General features: G+C 48.1%; 1 protein-coding gene across 4 annotated transcripts in view; it reads right to left on the reverse strand.

Annotated features, from left to right (window-relative positions):
* Positions 1-4,725: 4,725 nt before the first annotated feature.
* EIF4B (eukaryotic translation initiation factor 4B) overlaps positions 4,726-12,019 on the reverse strand; it is a 30,669-nt gene continuing 23,375 nt past the window's right edge. Inside the window, exons 9-15 of one of the 4 annotated variants that reach the window (XM_021686679.2) lie at positions 11,461-11,689; positions 10,477-10,574; positions 8,819-9,032; positions 8,212-8,267; positions 7,553-7,658; positions 7,197-7,269; positions 4,726-6,829 (exon numbers count right to left, since the gene is read on the reverse strand). In XM_021686679.2, coding sequence (XP_021542354.1) covers positions 6,752-6,829; positions 7,197-7,269; positions 7,553-7,658; positions 8,212-8,267; positions 8,819-9,032; positions 10,477-10,574; positions 11,461-11,689 — 854 coding nt within the window. In that variant the 3' untranslated portion in view covers positions 4,726-6,751. Of the gene's footprint in view, positions 6,830-7,196; positions 7,270-7,552; positions 7,662-8,211; positions 8,268-8,818; positions 9,033-10,461; positions 10,575-11,460; positions 11,690-12,019 lie in introns of all 4 variants that reach the window. The other 3 variants (XM_021686677.2, XM_021686676.2, XM_021686675.2) reach the window with 3 other exon arrangements.

Here is a 12,019-nt window from a genome sequence, read left to right on the forward strand (position 1 = left end):
GCAGGGGGAGCCCCCGGGCCAGCCCATGCTGCCGGGCCCGCGCCGAGCCGACGCGGAGGAGGTGGAGGAGGCGGGAGCGGGCGCCGCGCTCGCCCGGGCTCCCTCCCGCGCCCGCCGCGCCCCGCGCCCGGCGCCCGCCCTCGCTCCCTCCCGCGCTGCTCTCCTCCCTCCTGCCGGCTCCAATCCCCACGTTCCCCCGCTCCCCGCCCCTCGGCCTCCTCCTTCTCCCTCTCGTCCTCCCCACCTTCTGCGGGCGCACGCTCCCGGGGCTCAGGGCGAGGAGGGACGCGGAGACTGGCAGAGGGGCGCTCGGAGACAGGAAGAGACCGGGCTGGGGAGGGCGTGAGGAGGCGGACACGGAGGACGCACGGACGGGAAAGTCTCCGAGCCCGGGAGAGACTACCCGGCAGGACGCAGCAAAAGAGCAAAACAGAACACAGGAGCCAGACAGACGCAGAAGAAAAAGTGGTCACAGGTCCAGAAGGCATTAGAAACGCTGCAGAGAGCTGCCGCGGCCTCTCTCAGTCGCCCCCTCCACAGGACAGTATTGGAATCGAGCCTGACCCCCAAATCGGGACCCACCCGCGGCCTGGCCTGGGGCTAGCGCCACCGACCCATGGGGCGCCAGATTCAGGTGAAGATGCCTGCTGTCCCTGGTGTCCCCAGTCGCTGGACACCCTTCCCTAGTCCTCTGTCGCAGGGGAGACGTCCTGGCCACCTCTTCTCCCCTAAGGACTCACAGCTCAGGACCTCCACGTCAGGTTCAAGTTCCCACCCCCTAAGCAGCTCCAGTCAGCCCATCCATCACTCGGCTTTGGAGCTGGACCTGGGTGGTCGTTCCCACTCCCTGAGCCTATCAAAGTCTTCCTCATATTTAACTCAAGTCCCAGGTTTTCCAGTGGAGATGGAAGTTCAGTCTGTGGTCTACCATTCCCTTCTTCTTCTTCTTTTTTTTTTTTTAAAGATTTTATTTGACGGAGAGAGACACAGCAAGAGAGGGAACACAAGCAGGGGGAATGGGAGAGGGAGAAGCAGGCTTCCCGCTGAGCAGGGAGCCCGATGTGGGGCTCGATCCCAGGACCCCGGGATCATGACCTGAGCCAAAGGCAGACGCCTCTCTACCATTCCCTTCTTATGCAGTGTTGGGATCTGGTGCTGGATGGAAACGAATGGGCCCTGGGGTGATTTGAGTTGTGTCACCCTGGAGGGGAAGGTAGAGGGAAGGGATGTCTTTCTAGAAACTCTCAATCTCTTCCCATTCTCAGATTCACCAGTGTTCTCTAGTATTGAGCACTTCCTGACACTCCCTCCTGCCCTCCCTCACCCTCCCCACGGGATTTTCCATGATGAAAACGTGTGTGTGTGTGTGTGTGTGTGTGTGTGTTGGATTCTGAGCAGCTGGTGCCCAGGGCTCAATGTCCAATGCCTGCTGAAGGCAGCCAGTACCACCAGCTCCAAGGCCTTCTGTCCCTCCCCTGTCTCAGCTCTCAACTGGGTCATCTCTGTGCTCTTGCCTTTGGCAAAGGCTGGAAAGTCTGGTTCCGATTCCAATCTGGCGGCTGGGGAGAGACATGGTGACAATGTGGGTCCCTCAGAGACTGGCATTTGGAAGGGGTGGGTGTGGCTGGGACTGGGGAGCCTAGATCTTACTTGCTCTTGGTTGGTGTCTAGTAGGCAGTCTCTGTCTCAGAGGTTAGAGCAGCAGGAACCGCTGGAGGGAGGGCTGGGGTGGGGGCTGGAATGGGGTGGGGGAAGGAAGAGGTGGGGAGGCATTGGGAGAAGGGGAGAGGCAGGAGTTTGGGGAAGCCCCAAGGAGAGCGGCAGGGCTGAGGGTCAGTCTGTGTATTTGGGGAAGATTTGAATATGTAATCAAGATACGTAGGATATGAAAATTTGCTCATTTCTTTGGAGTCTATAGCTAGCTCTTTTATTTTTAAATAAAAAAAAAATTTTTTTTAAGTAGACTCCATGCCCAGTGTGGAGCCCAATGTGGGGCTTGGACCAAGGACCCTGAGATCAAGACCTGAGCTGAGATCAAGAGTCAGACGCTTAACTGACTGAGCCACCCAGGGGCCCCTTTATAGCTAGTTCTTTTAAAATCTTGTCCTTCCCAGAGTTCATTAGGGTCTTTGGCTGGTGCCTAGGATGCCTGCTGAAGGGGGTAGGTTCTAAGCTTATTTATTTTTTAAGCTTATTTATTTATTTAAGTAATCTCTACACCCAATGTGGGTCTTGGACTCAAGACCCCTAGATCAAGAGTCCCATGCTCTTCCGACTGAGCCAGCCAGGCACCCAAGGTTCTAATCTTTAAAGGTACCAAGAGAGAGACTGGGACTCAGAGAAGAGGCACTTGATTGGATCCCAGAGCCGTGGGCAGGGCTAGAGCCTCACACTCATGCTGGTGGTGTTGACCCTGAGAGGAACTTTTGAGGTCCCAAGGAATTGGGAGTCATAAGATGGGTAGCTGAACTTCCAGCTCAGACTTGAGGGACCTGGGGACCAGGTGGTTAGGGGGCTGCTGGAGGGAAGGTGATGAGGAAGGTTGAGAGTGAAAAATTATATATAGGAGGTGGCTTGGAGGGATGAAATTAAAATGGATGGCATATGGAGCCATCCAGACATCCTGACTACCACTTCAGAGCGGTGGGAGCTTCAGAAGGGAGGGGAAAGGGAGCAGAAAGACAGGGTGATGTTAGTAAAGGTGGAACAGAATTTCAGGAACACCCTTTGACTCCTCCCTCCATGCAGGTTTTCTTACCTTGACTATGCAGAGGGGAGCCCATCTGGGGACTGAAGGCTGAACCCCCTCTTCCAAGGTCTGGGGTGATCCCATGCCTGGGACCAAGTGTGCTCAGATCCTTGGGGTGGGGGAACTATTGGAGGGCTCTGAGGGGCCTGGGCTGTCCTGGCTGGAAGAGCACTGGGCCAGGGGGACTTCGGTGGAGGGTTTGGGTGCTGGGAACCAGGAAGAGCCGGGGAAGGGGCAGAGCTCAGTCCAGAGGCGGATCGGCTGGCGGAGAACAGAGGATGTATTGTCCGACCAGGAGGTTGCTGCTGCTGGGCATGGAGCTGCACAGTTCGCCTCTTCCAAACTCCTTTCTGGTGAGGCGGGAGGGCGAGGGAAGTCGAGTCTCCCCTTCACTTGTGGCCCTGGTGGGGGCTATGACGGTTGCCAAGAAACAAGGTTTTATTTGAGAATTAATGCTTCCCAGGAGCAGATGTGTAGCTCTCCCACTTCCTGAGAAACCAGATGCTGTGAGCTTGCTTAGTGCTTGAGTTGAAGCCTTCGGCACTGACTGGGACCTCCCTGCCTTGGGACCGGAGCCTAGAGCTTGATCTTGTTTAGAATCTATGCTGTGGACTTACAGGGGATCCAAGCAGCTTGGAAGTGACCCTTGTAAAATAGAATGCCATAGCTGAATCCTTCTGGTCACTCAAGATTCATTGCAGGATGACAGGGTGCACCAATCCTGGGATCCATTTCTGCAGCTATGCTTCTGAGAGCGTCCACCCATCCTTCTGAGGATGGGGCCATACCAGCACCTACCTTTTCCTTGGATTTCGAGTGCCCTCTTGGGACACAGTACAGGGAGCTCCTTCTCTACCCTTCCTGTGCCCAACCAACGTGAAGCTGTAAGTTAGATTTTCCCACTTTTATTCTTTCCATCATTCACCTGGTCCTCTGGGGAGTAGCTCGAAATGAAGGCTTGGAGAAAGGGGCAGACCGATGCCAGCGGTGGAGGTGGGTTCCCCATGCAGCCTGGGTGTTTCGCTCTCACCTAAATCCACATGGAAGGCTTGCAGTCAGCACAGAGCCCTGGGCCTCTTATCCCTCCACGTTTGAAGAGATCAGTGCACTGCCAAGAACCCCAAGAGCAGCTACTGTGAAAGCCACGTGTGTAACTGGGCTCCCATCTGTCTGCACATCCCCCGCCATCTTCCTCCAAATTGCTGAGGTTTCCGGGGTTCTTTGCTCCACCCCCTTGTGACCTTAAGGATTCCTAACCACTGTCCTCTTTCCTGCCTTGCAACAACAAACAGCCTATCTCTAGCCATTTGGAAAATTCCCACCGAGTCGGAGCTATAATGGAGAGAGAAGGGGAAAGGGGGCACCTGGGTGGCTCAGTGGATTGAGCATCTGACTCTTGATTTTGGCTTAGGTCAGGATCTCAGGGTTGGGAGATTAAGCCCCGAATCGGGCTCCACGCTGGGCAGAGTCTGCTTAAGATTTTCTCCTCCCCCTCTGCCCCTTCCCCCACTTCTCTCTCCCCTTCTTAAAAAAGAAAAAAACAAAAAACCAGGCCAACTTGCTGTGAACTATTAACAATTAACCTCAGATTAAAAAAAAAATTAAGAGGAAAGGGGTCTTAGTTGTAACGCAGCCCAGCTTGTCCAGGGAACTGCTCCCCCGTGCCGTGTAGCGCTGGAAAGCAGAGGTGGCACCTCTCCAGACCGAAGGGCAGAGGTCGGAAGGACCGCATCAAGGCCATGAAGAAGGAAACGCACAGCAAATTAGTTCAAATATTAAAGGTTAACACCAGGCAAAAATGCTGGAGGGGAGTGGATGCAAATTCCCAGTCGTGGGCCTCAACAAACAGCTTCCCCTGGTAACCCCACCCTCTGTACTTGCACAGGACAGAATCTAAGGCCGAGTACTACAGAGATGGGGGTGGGGAGCCAACAGAAAGGCATAGGGATAGGATCACAAGAATTTCAGCATTAAGGTGAACTTTAAAGATCAGATTTATTTGGAGAAAACAAAAAAAACCCCACAACCCAAAGGATGGGATTTTACATCTCAAGACATCTCCCAGGTATTAAGTCTACAGATTACAAATCATTTTCATAGAAGATATTTTGTACAAATTTTACATGTATTAAGGAGTGGGACAAAACCCCCATTTCTGTGGTAATGGGGGCAGGCGGGGAAGTGGGGAAGAAGTTTTGGATACAACCATTTGGAAGGAGTAGACCCAAAGAGGGCAAAACCTACCTTTTTAATGGTATTAAAAAAAAAAAAAAAAAGCAATCCCTTTCAGCCTCGGGTATTTCTCTAAAAGCCACTTCCTGGCTACTGGCCAATCCAAGCCAATTATTTAAAGTTACTTCACTAAGTCTTTTCTGTCCACGGGGTAAATGATTCATTAGCTCACTGCTGCAGCACTCCACTGACAAGACACACCTGCTGGCTGGGCAGGTTCTAACCTAGGACTGATGGGAGAAGGGCTTGTGAACAAGAGACCAAGGTGTCATTTCTCTGCCCGTCCCAGTATCACCCATAGGGACACTGTCTCCTGGGCTGACAGTACAAAGGTGCACATAAAAGCAGGCAAGTTAAGCTACTGTGTTGCAACAGAAACCAGGACCTTGTTAAACAGTTCTCTCCATTATCATTTGTTCTCTCTAGGGAAGCTAAAAAAAACCAAAACACCAACCCCCCCTCCAAAAAAACCCCACACATTGGTCAAGGCCATATTATAAATCCAAACAGTGGTGTGGGATTTCAGTGGAGAGAAGGAAACTTTTAAGAACAAAACCAAAAAGCCCCCATCAAGGTTAAGAACAGCTCACAATGTGTCCCTGTTTATCCACCCTCACTCACTACCTAAGACCATTAATTCTAGAGTTTTCCGAGGTGTAAAAGGGGTCAAAGAAGTAGAAGCAGGGATGGAGGGAAGGAGTGAGAGTCCAAAGACACGAAAAAGCCAAGATTTGCTGGAGAAAAGCAGTGATTCCTCATTTGCTTCTGCTCCCTGGGGCGGACAAAGAAAGCCAAGATCAGGTATGTGGTTTAAGTAGAAGCTGCTTTGGGGGAGGTAACAGCAAAGAATAGCACGAGGAATGGAGGACCAGGACGAGAGTCTACATTTTTAAAGCTTCAAGATTTCAACAGAATGTGGATATATGTGAACTTTCAGAAAGGATAGCATTTAATAAAGGGCAAAACCAGGACATAGAAAAGACTTGGGAATTCCCAGGACTCCTAAGTGCTTCCTGCTCCAGTATTCACTGGAGGTCATGCCATTTCCCCCATCACCGGTACAAAATAATTCGTCCCTTCCCCACAGCCTCTTTTCAAATCACGATTTCCCCGCTTATTTTGGTCACCAAGCAGTCCTGTTCTTTAGTGGCCCACAGACTCACTCCCAACTACCCCCCTGGGGGGTAAAAATGAAGGAATTCCCCCAGGCTGGCCCCAGTAACTCAGAATTAAATAAGAGGAGGGGCAGGCAGCCTCCTGGAGACTAAAACAACTTCAGAGACTAAACCTATCTTTCCAAGGATGGAAAATTTATTCAGATAATGTTTGAGAATTCATATATGCCACAATAGGATAATAAGACTTCAAAGGTAGAAATCTCACTCCTCCTTAAGCCTGCCCTACTGCCCAGCCAGATTCCAGACACTGTATCACTGTCACTGCCATTTGCTAAATGGAGGCCCCCAGGCACTAATCACACAGGTAACTGCATGTGTCGTAAAAATGCCCAATTTTTCCATGAAAAGCTGTACGTCTCTTTCTCTCTGGCTACAATGGCGATTCTCCAGTTAGTTCAATACTTTAAAGGCTGCAGCAGCATGCAAAAGGATTTCATTTCATTTTGTTTTTTGTTTTTTTGTTTTTTTAAAAAAAAGTTAAGAAAGGTCTCCAGGAGATGGTGAGTTTTATTGTCTTGTCTGGATAGAGGTTTGATTTGCTCTCGAATGTTTCAGGGTGGAGAGACTAGGAAAAAACACAGGATGCAGAGGTCTATTCGGTGTAATCTCCCTCGTTCTCATCTTCGCCATCAACAGAGAGAGCAGCATACTTGCTTGCAGAACTGAACTTCTGGAATAGACAAGAGTGAGAGAATCACCAAGGCCTTGAATTCTCACATCAAAACCCAAGAAACAGGATAAGGCCACTTGGGCAAAATGGAGGGGACAGCCCAGGCCACACCCACTCACTCGCTCAGCATTTTCCACTGGAGAGTAGCTGGGGTGAGTGGCTCAGAGGCCCATGTGCTCTTACTGAAGTTCCTCCACCATCTTTCATCTTGGAGAGGGGATGAGAGGTGTGAAAGGGAGCAAACGGGGACACTCCGCTGCGTTTGCTATCTTGAACAAGCAGCAGGGCCTAACTCCCCACCACTCTGCTTGTAGCCCCAAATGTAAAGGAGTTCAAGGGCAAACATGAGCAAGCACCCAACACTTACGGAAGCTGGATTTTCTTCAGGTTTCTTTGGCTCAGGTGCAGATCGGGAGTCTTGATCCTTTTTGCCATCTTTCCTGCAGAGGTGTTAAGTGTAAACCCCATCTTTGAGAGGACTGTCCCAACCCCCATAAGCAACGGGAAGCACCGCATAGGTACCTCCAGTCAGCAGTCCTTGCTACCTGGACTTTTTTTTTCTAGATTCTCAGAAGAACTGAAACTGTCCACATTGGTTCACTTTCCTTTGTTTACAGTAGGAGATCTGGCAATGCTTGGAGGACTGAGAACTTCTTAACTACAAAGATGCATATACCTAGCATCAGATGAAAGGTTACAAATGATGAACGAGCACACACATACCTATCGGACTCCTTCCAGTGGTCTTTGTTCCCTCCATCTCCTGGACCACGGCCGGAGTTCCCACTTTGGCCTTTTGGGACACTCACCCCATCTACTTTGTTTTCATCTGCTTGAGTGGAGATGCAAAAATAAATGAAAAGCAGGTAGAGTAACCACTCTCCTTCCCCTAAGTTTCCCTTCGGCTGCAGAAAAGTGTGCCCCTGTGTACCAAGGGCAATTCAGCCTCACCCTAACCCAGACTTCCTTTCCCAACCCTTCTTCCCACGTTCCCCCTGCCCCCAAATAAGACCCACTAAAAAGTTCCACGGTAGGGTTATGTCATCATGAAGAGCAAACTAGAAATGAAGGACTGTGACGCCGTGTAGTGACCTTGGCCTTACAGATGGTGACATTTCTAATCTGGACTGAGCATGTTAATTTCCTTCCTATTCTTTTTTTCCCCTTTTAAAGAAATGTTCTACCAGGAAAGGGCAGGGCTCCACGCTTTCTCCAAAGAGACCACTCCTGCCCTCTACTGGCAAGAAAAGGCAGATAATCTAAGAATCCTTAACACAAAAACAGGTGCAAATTACACTGGAGTTCTGTATTTCATGAGTCCTCTACAGGTTTTTTACTGAGGCCTCTAGCTACGTGAAATACTGACTTCCTGTTGGTCTTACCTCTCCTCGCTGGTCCTTCCTCAGGTGGCTGAGCTGGAACTACTTTCCCCCCACCACTAGAAGGAAAACATGTAATTATATTCATCAGTCTTAGGGAAGGAACAGATGAGAAACGTATAATCGTTCTCCAAATAGTAAACTTTACAGAGAACCAAAAATACATACTTAACATGTGGAACATTAAAATATAGGAAAGACAACAATGAAAGCAATTATCTGAACACTCACCAAGTACCATGTCCTGTAGGATCATCATGATCATGCAAGGTGAATATTATTCTCTATTTTACAAATGAGGATCCTAAGACTTAGGAAAGTAAATGGACCCCCAAAGCCATACTGCCAAATGTGGCAGCAGCAGGTTCTGATTACCAATTTGCAGATTTCGAGTAGCTAAAGTGATGCCAACCAGTTATCAAAACTCTAGAAAACTAACAATGGCTTAAATGAGCCACTTCCAGCACACCACTGAATTTGAACTGAGAGCAAAGATAGCATAACTTAAAATATGCTATGTAAGGCCAACATCTAGGGCACTCTCCATCATGACATCACAATGTTTAAGAGTCTACAGCTAAGGAACTGTTCTGCTTCCAAGCTGACTCACCTTGTAGGGGACTGCTGCTCTGTGTCTGAGCTCTGAGATCGAGCAGGAGGGTTAGAACTTCGCTTCACCCAAGCATTCTCCTTTGGTGGAGGGGCTGGCATTACCTTCAGAGGCTGCTCAGATTTGGGAGGCTTAGAAGTTGGAGAGTGACAGTCTTCCTCCTTATTGGGTGCTTCGTTTTCTAGAGACTTTTCACTCTCTCTCCTTCGTGCATCTGTGAAGTCAGAGTAGGAAAGTTACATTATGAGGAAAAGCTATTATACAACCATCTGGGGCGCCTGGGTGGCTCAGTTGGTTAAGCGACTGCCTTCGGCTCAGGTCATGATGCTGGAGTCCCTGGATCGAGTCCCGCATCGGGCTCCCTGCTCGGCGGGGAGTCTGCTTCTCCCTCTGACCCTCCCCCTTCTCATGTGCTCTCTCTCTCTCTCTCATTCTCTCTCTGTCAAATAATAAATAAAATCTTTATTAAAAAAAAAAAGCTATTATACAACCATCTATTCAGGATCTCAAGAGAATGGAAAATGGTCCATCCAAGTTGACCTCTTCTCATCATTATTCCTAAATACAGACCTGTATCTGGCTCCCGATAGATGAAACTATCCCTAAACCAGTGGTTACCAAATGTCACTCTGAGAAAAGTGACATTTTTTATTGATTCAAGAAAAATAATGGCTCTCCAAGGATAGCCACCCGACCTTTCCTAGGAACGAGTGCTCTTTATTTTAGGATCACAGCCTTACTACATTTTCAGTACAGTGTTAAAATGTCTATATTTGGACAATATGTACTGTGTACGAAGAGGACCTTTGATGAACCTTAAACCCCAGGTACCACTGATCAAACTTCAATTTGGAGGCTCAAAACACACACACTGTGATATACATTTACAAAAAACAGAACATACATTTTATTTTTAAGGGCAACAAATGTCTCCTCAAAACTAAGTTATTTTGTCAGATTGTATGTTTTCAGTGCAGCCTCCTCAGGAGGTATATAATCAACCAACCATCATACTCCCACCTGGCTACAAACAGAGGCATTACCATCCTGTTACTAAAAGGCTACTCCAGTATGAGTAATTTCCAGAAAACTTCTACAACAATCATTTCAGCCCAGAGCCATGCTTTGAAATGCTCAAGTACAAATCAATTTAGAGGTGGGAGGAAAAAATTTAAAAAACACTGGTTCGCAGTAAGGGAGGTGTTATGATTTAATCACTCAGTTTCCAAAACACTAAACATGCTTGTGACCAATTGATAAATTCAAGGAAGGAAGAAAGGATCAAGAGCAGAAGATCATCGCTTGAGACATTGCTCTGGTCATACGTGACATCCAAAAAGGCTGGCGAAGAGAGCTGTGTGACTGTGACTGCTCTAAACAAAGGAAAACTCTGGAATGTCAAGACATAAAAGGAAGGGAGAAACCTAACCATCAAGTATACTCATTAGTGGAAGATTATTAAACAGATCACCTAAATCTCTTCTGGTGCCCATTTGTCAGATTTTTCAGACCAGGAGATGTGACATTCTGATCAATCTATGCTAATCCAAATAAAGCTTCCATGACTCAATTTAACACCCCAAAGTCTCTGCATAATTTGGTTATGGCTAGTTTAGGGAAAGGGGCAATAATACGATACCCACCCTGGTCTGACTTACTTCTGCCAGATGTGGCCGAGGTTCCAGTCTGTGATGACTCACTTCCTGTCCTGGACCGTTCCCGTTCCTGAGTCTCTTCACTTCGCCAGCTGGGGTGTCTATACAAAGAGATTAAAAAAAAAAAGAAAACTTACGTCCAGCTCAATGAAGGCCACTTTGGACCCATGTTGACCCCTTAAAAACTAGCACTTATTAATATTCTATCACACTCACTGTTATTTGTGGGTGGGTGTGCACATCTTCTCTCTCTCAAACCACTTGAAAGTTGCAGACATTAAGACACTTTGGCTCTCAACACTTCAAGCACCAAGAACAGTCTCCTATATAACCTACAGCCCTTCCTTACTGGTAACGCAACTCTACAAGCCACTAAAAACTAGACGATTTTTCAGAATGTTATTACAGGAGGTTTCTACCCTATTAGATCCAATTCCACCTTTTAATAATAAACGCTTCAGTAATGACTCCTTTAACATACACGCAAGTAAAAATAGATGGAAAATAATTTACAGTCAATGTTTAATATAAGTGAAAATATTTTCTCTCTACTCTATCCCCAGTAACTTGGAAAGAGGCATACCCACTCACCTCACCATGGTGGGGTTTTACTCCATATACTAAAGCCAGGTTTGGCCAATTTTTTCTTAATGGGTCAGATAAACTTTATTTGTAAAAAAAAGGAACAGGCTGTATTTTGCCCACTCCTGTATTAAATCACTACCAATTTATAATTGTCAGAGGTTAAGGCTGGTTAAGCTCTTTTAAAAATCGTAAGGGCCAGGCAACTAATTCTTCGTCAGGTGCGACTCTCCCATAGATTACAGCACCCCTAGCGGCCCTAGGCCGTGTATAGTAAATGCTGGTAAGTGACAACTAGTAACCTCTACAGGAGTTTCCCAAGGGTGCCCCAGGGCTGTACCGCCCCCGCCCAACAGGGGGCACTGCACTACCAGACGGGAAACCTACCATCCAAAAGAACCTCACCTCTCCCGGGGCCGGCGTTCTAGTTTTGGCTCATCCAGCTGGCGCTGCAGCTTCTCCTGCTCCTTCTGCAGCCGCTCTTCTACTTCTCGCTCTCTAGCAGCTGTGTCAACAGGCTTTGCCCCTCCAAAGATAGAGGCCGCTCGACTGGACTGGGAGGTGCTAGCAGAGGAATCATCTTCCTTAGGAGTACTCCGAGGCTTTAGATTCAGTTTGGGTCTTTGCGGGGGACCTAAGTTAAATAAAACTCTAAGTAACAGTTTTTCAAAATCACCAGAAGCTGATGGCTGAAAGCCAGATGCCCAGACAGAGCGCTAAGAAAATGCCATGTGGAATTCAGAGTAGTGACCTGGCCAATCCAGCTGAGAAGAGAGAACATTAGAAGATGGCTTAAATAACCAAGGACAATCAATCTTTCCACTACCATATCCATGAGGCAGTGCCACACTGAAGGGAAGACTGAGAAAGGTAAACACTTACATGGTGAATCATCACAACTACTATTACCGGCAAGAAATGTCCAATTATGATAAACTACTGGATGAAAGTATCTTGGTGAAAA

This window comes from Neomonachus schauinslandi, chromosome 5 (assembly GCF_002201575.2).
Source record: "Neomonachus schauinslandi chromosome 5, ASM220157v2, whole genome shotgun sequence".
NCBI classification, from domain to species: domain Eukaryota; kingdom Metazoa; phylum Chordata; class Mammalia; order Carnivora; family Phocidae; genus Neomonachus; species Neomonachus schauinslandi.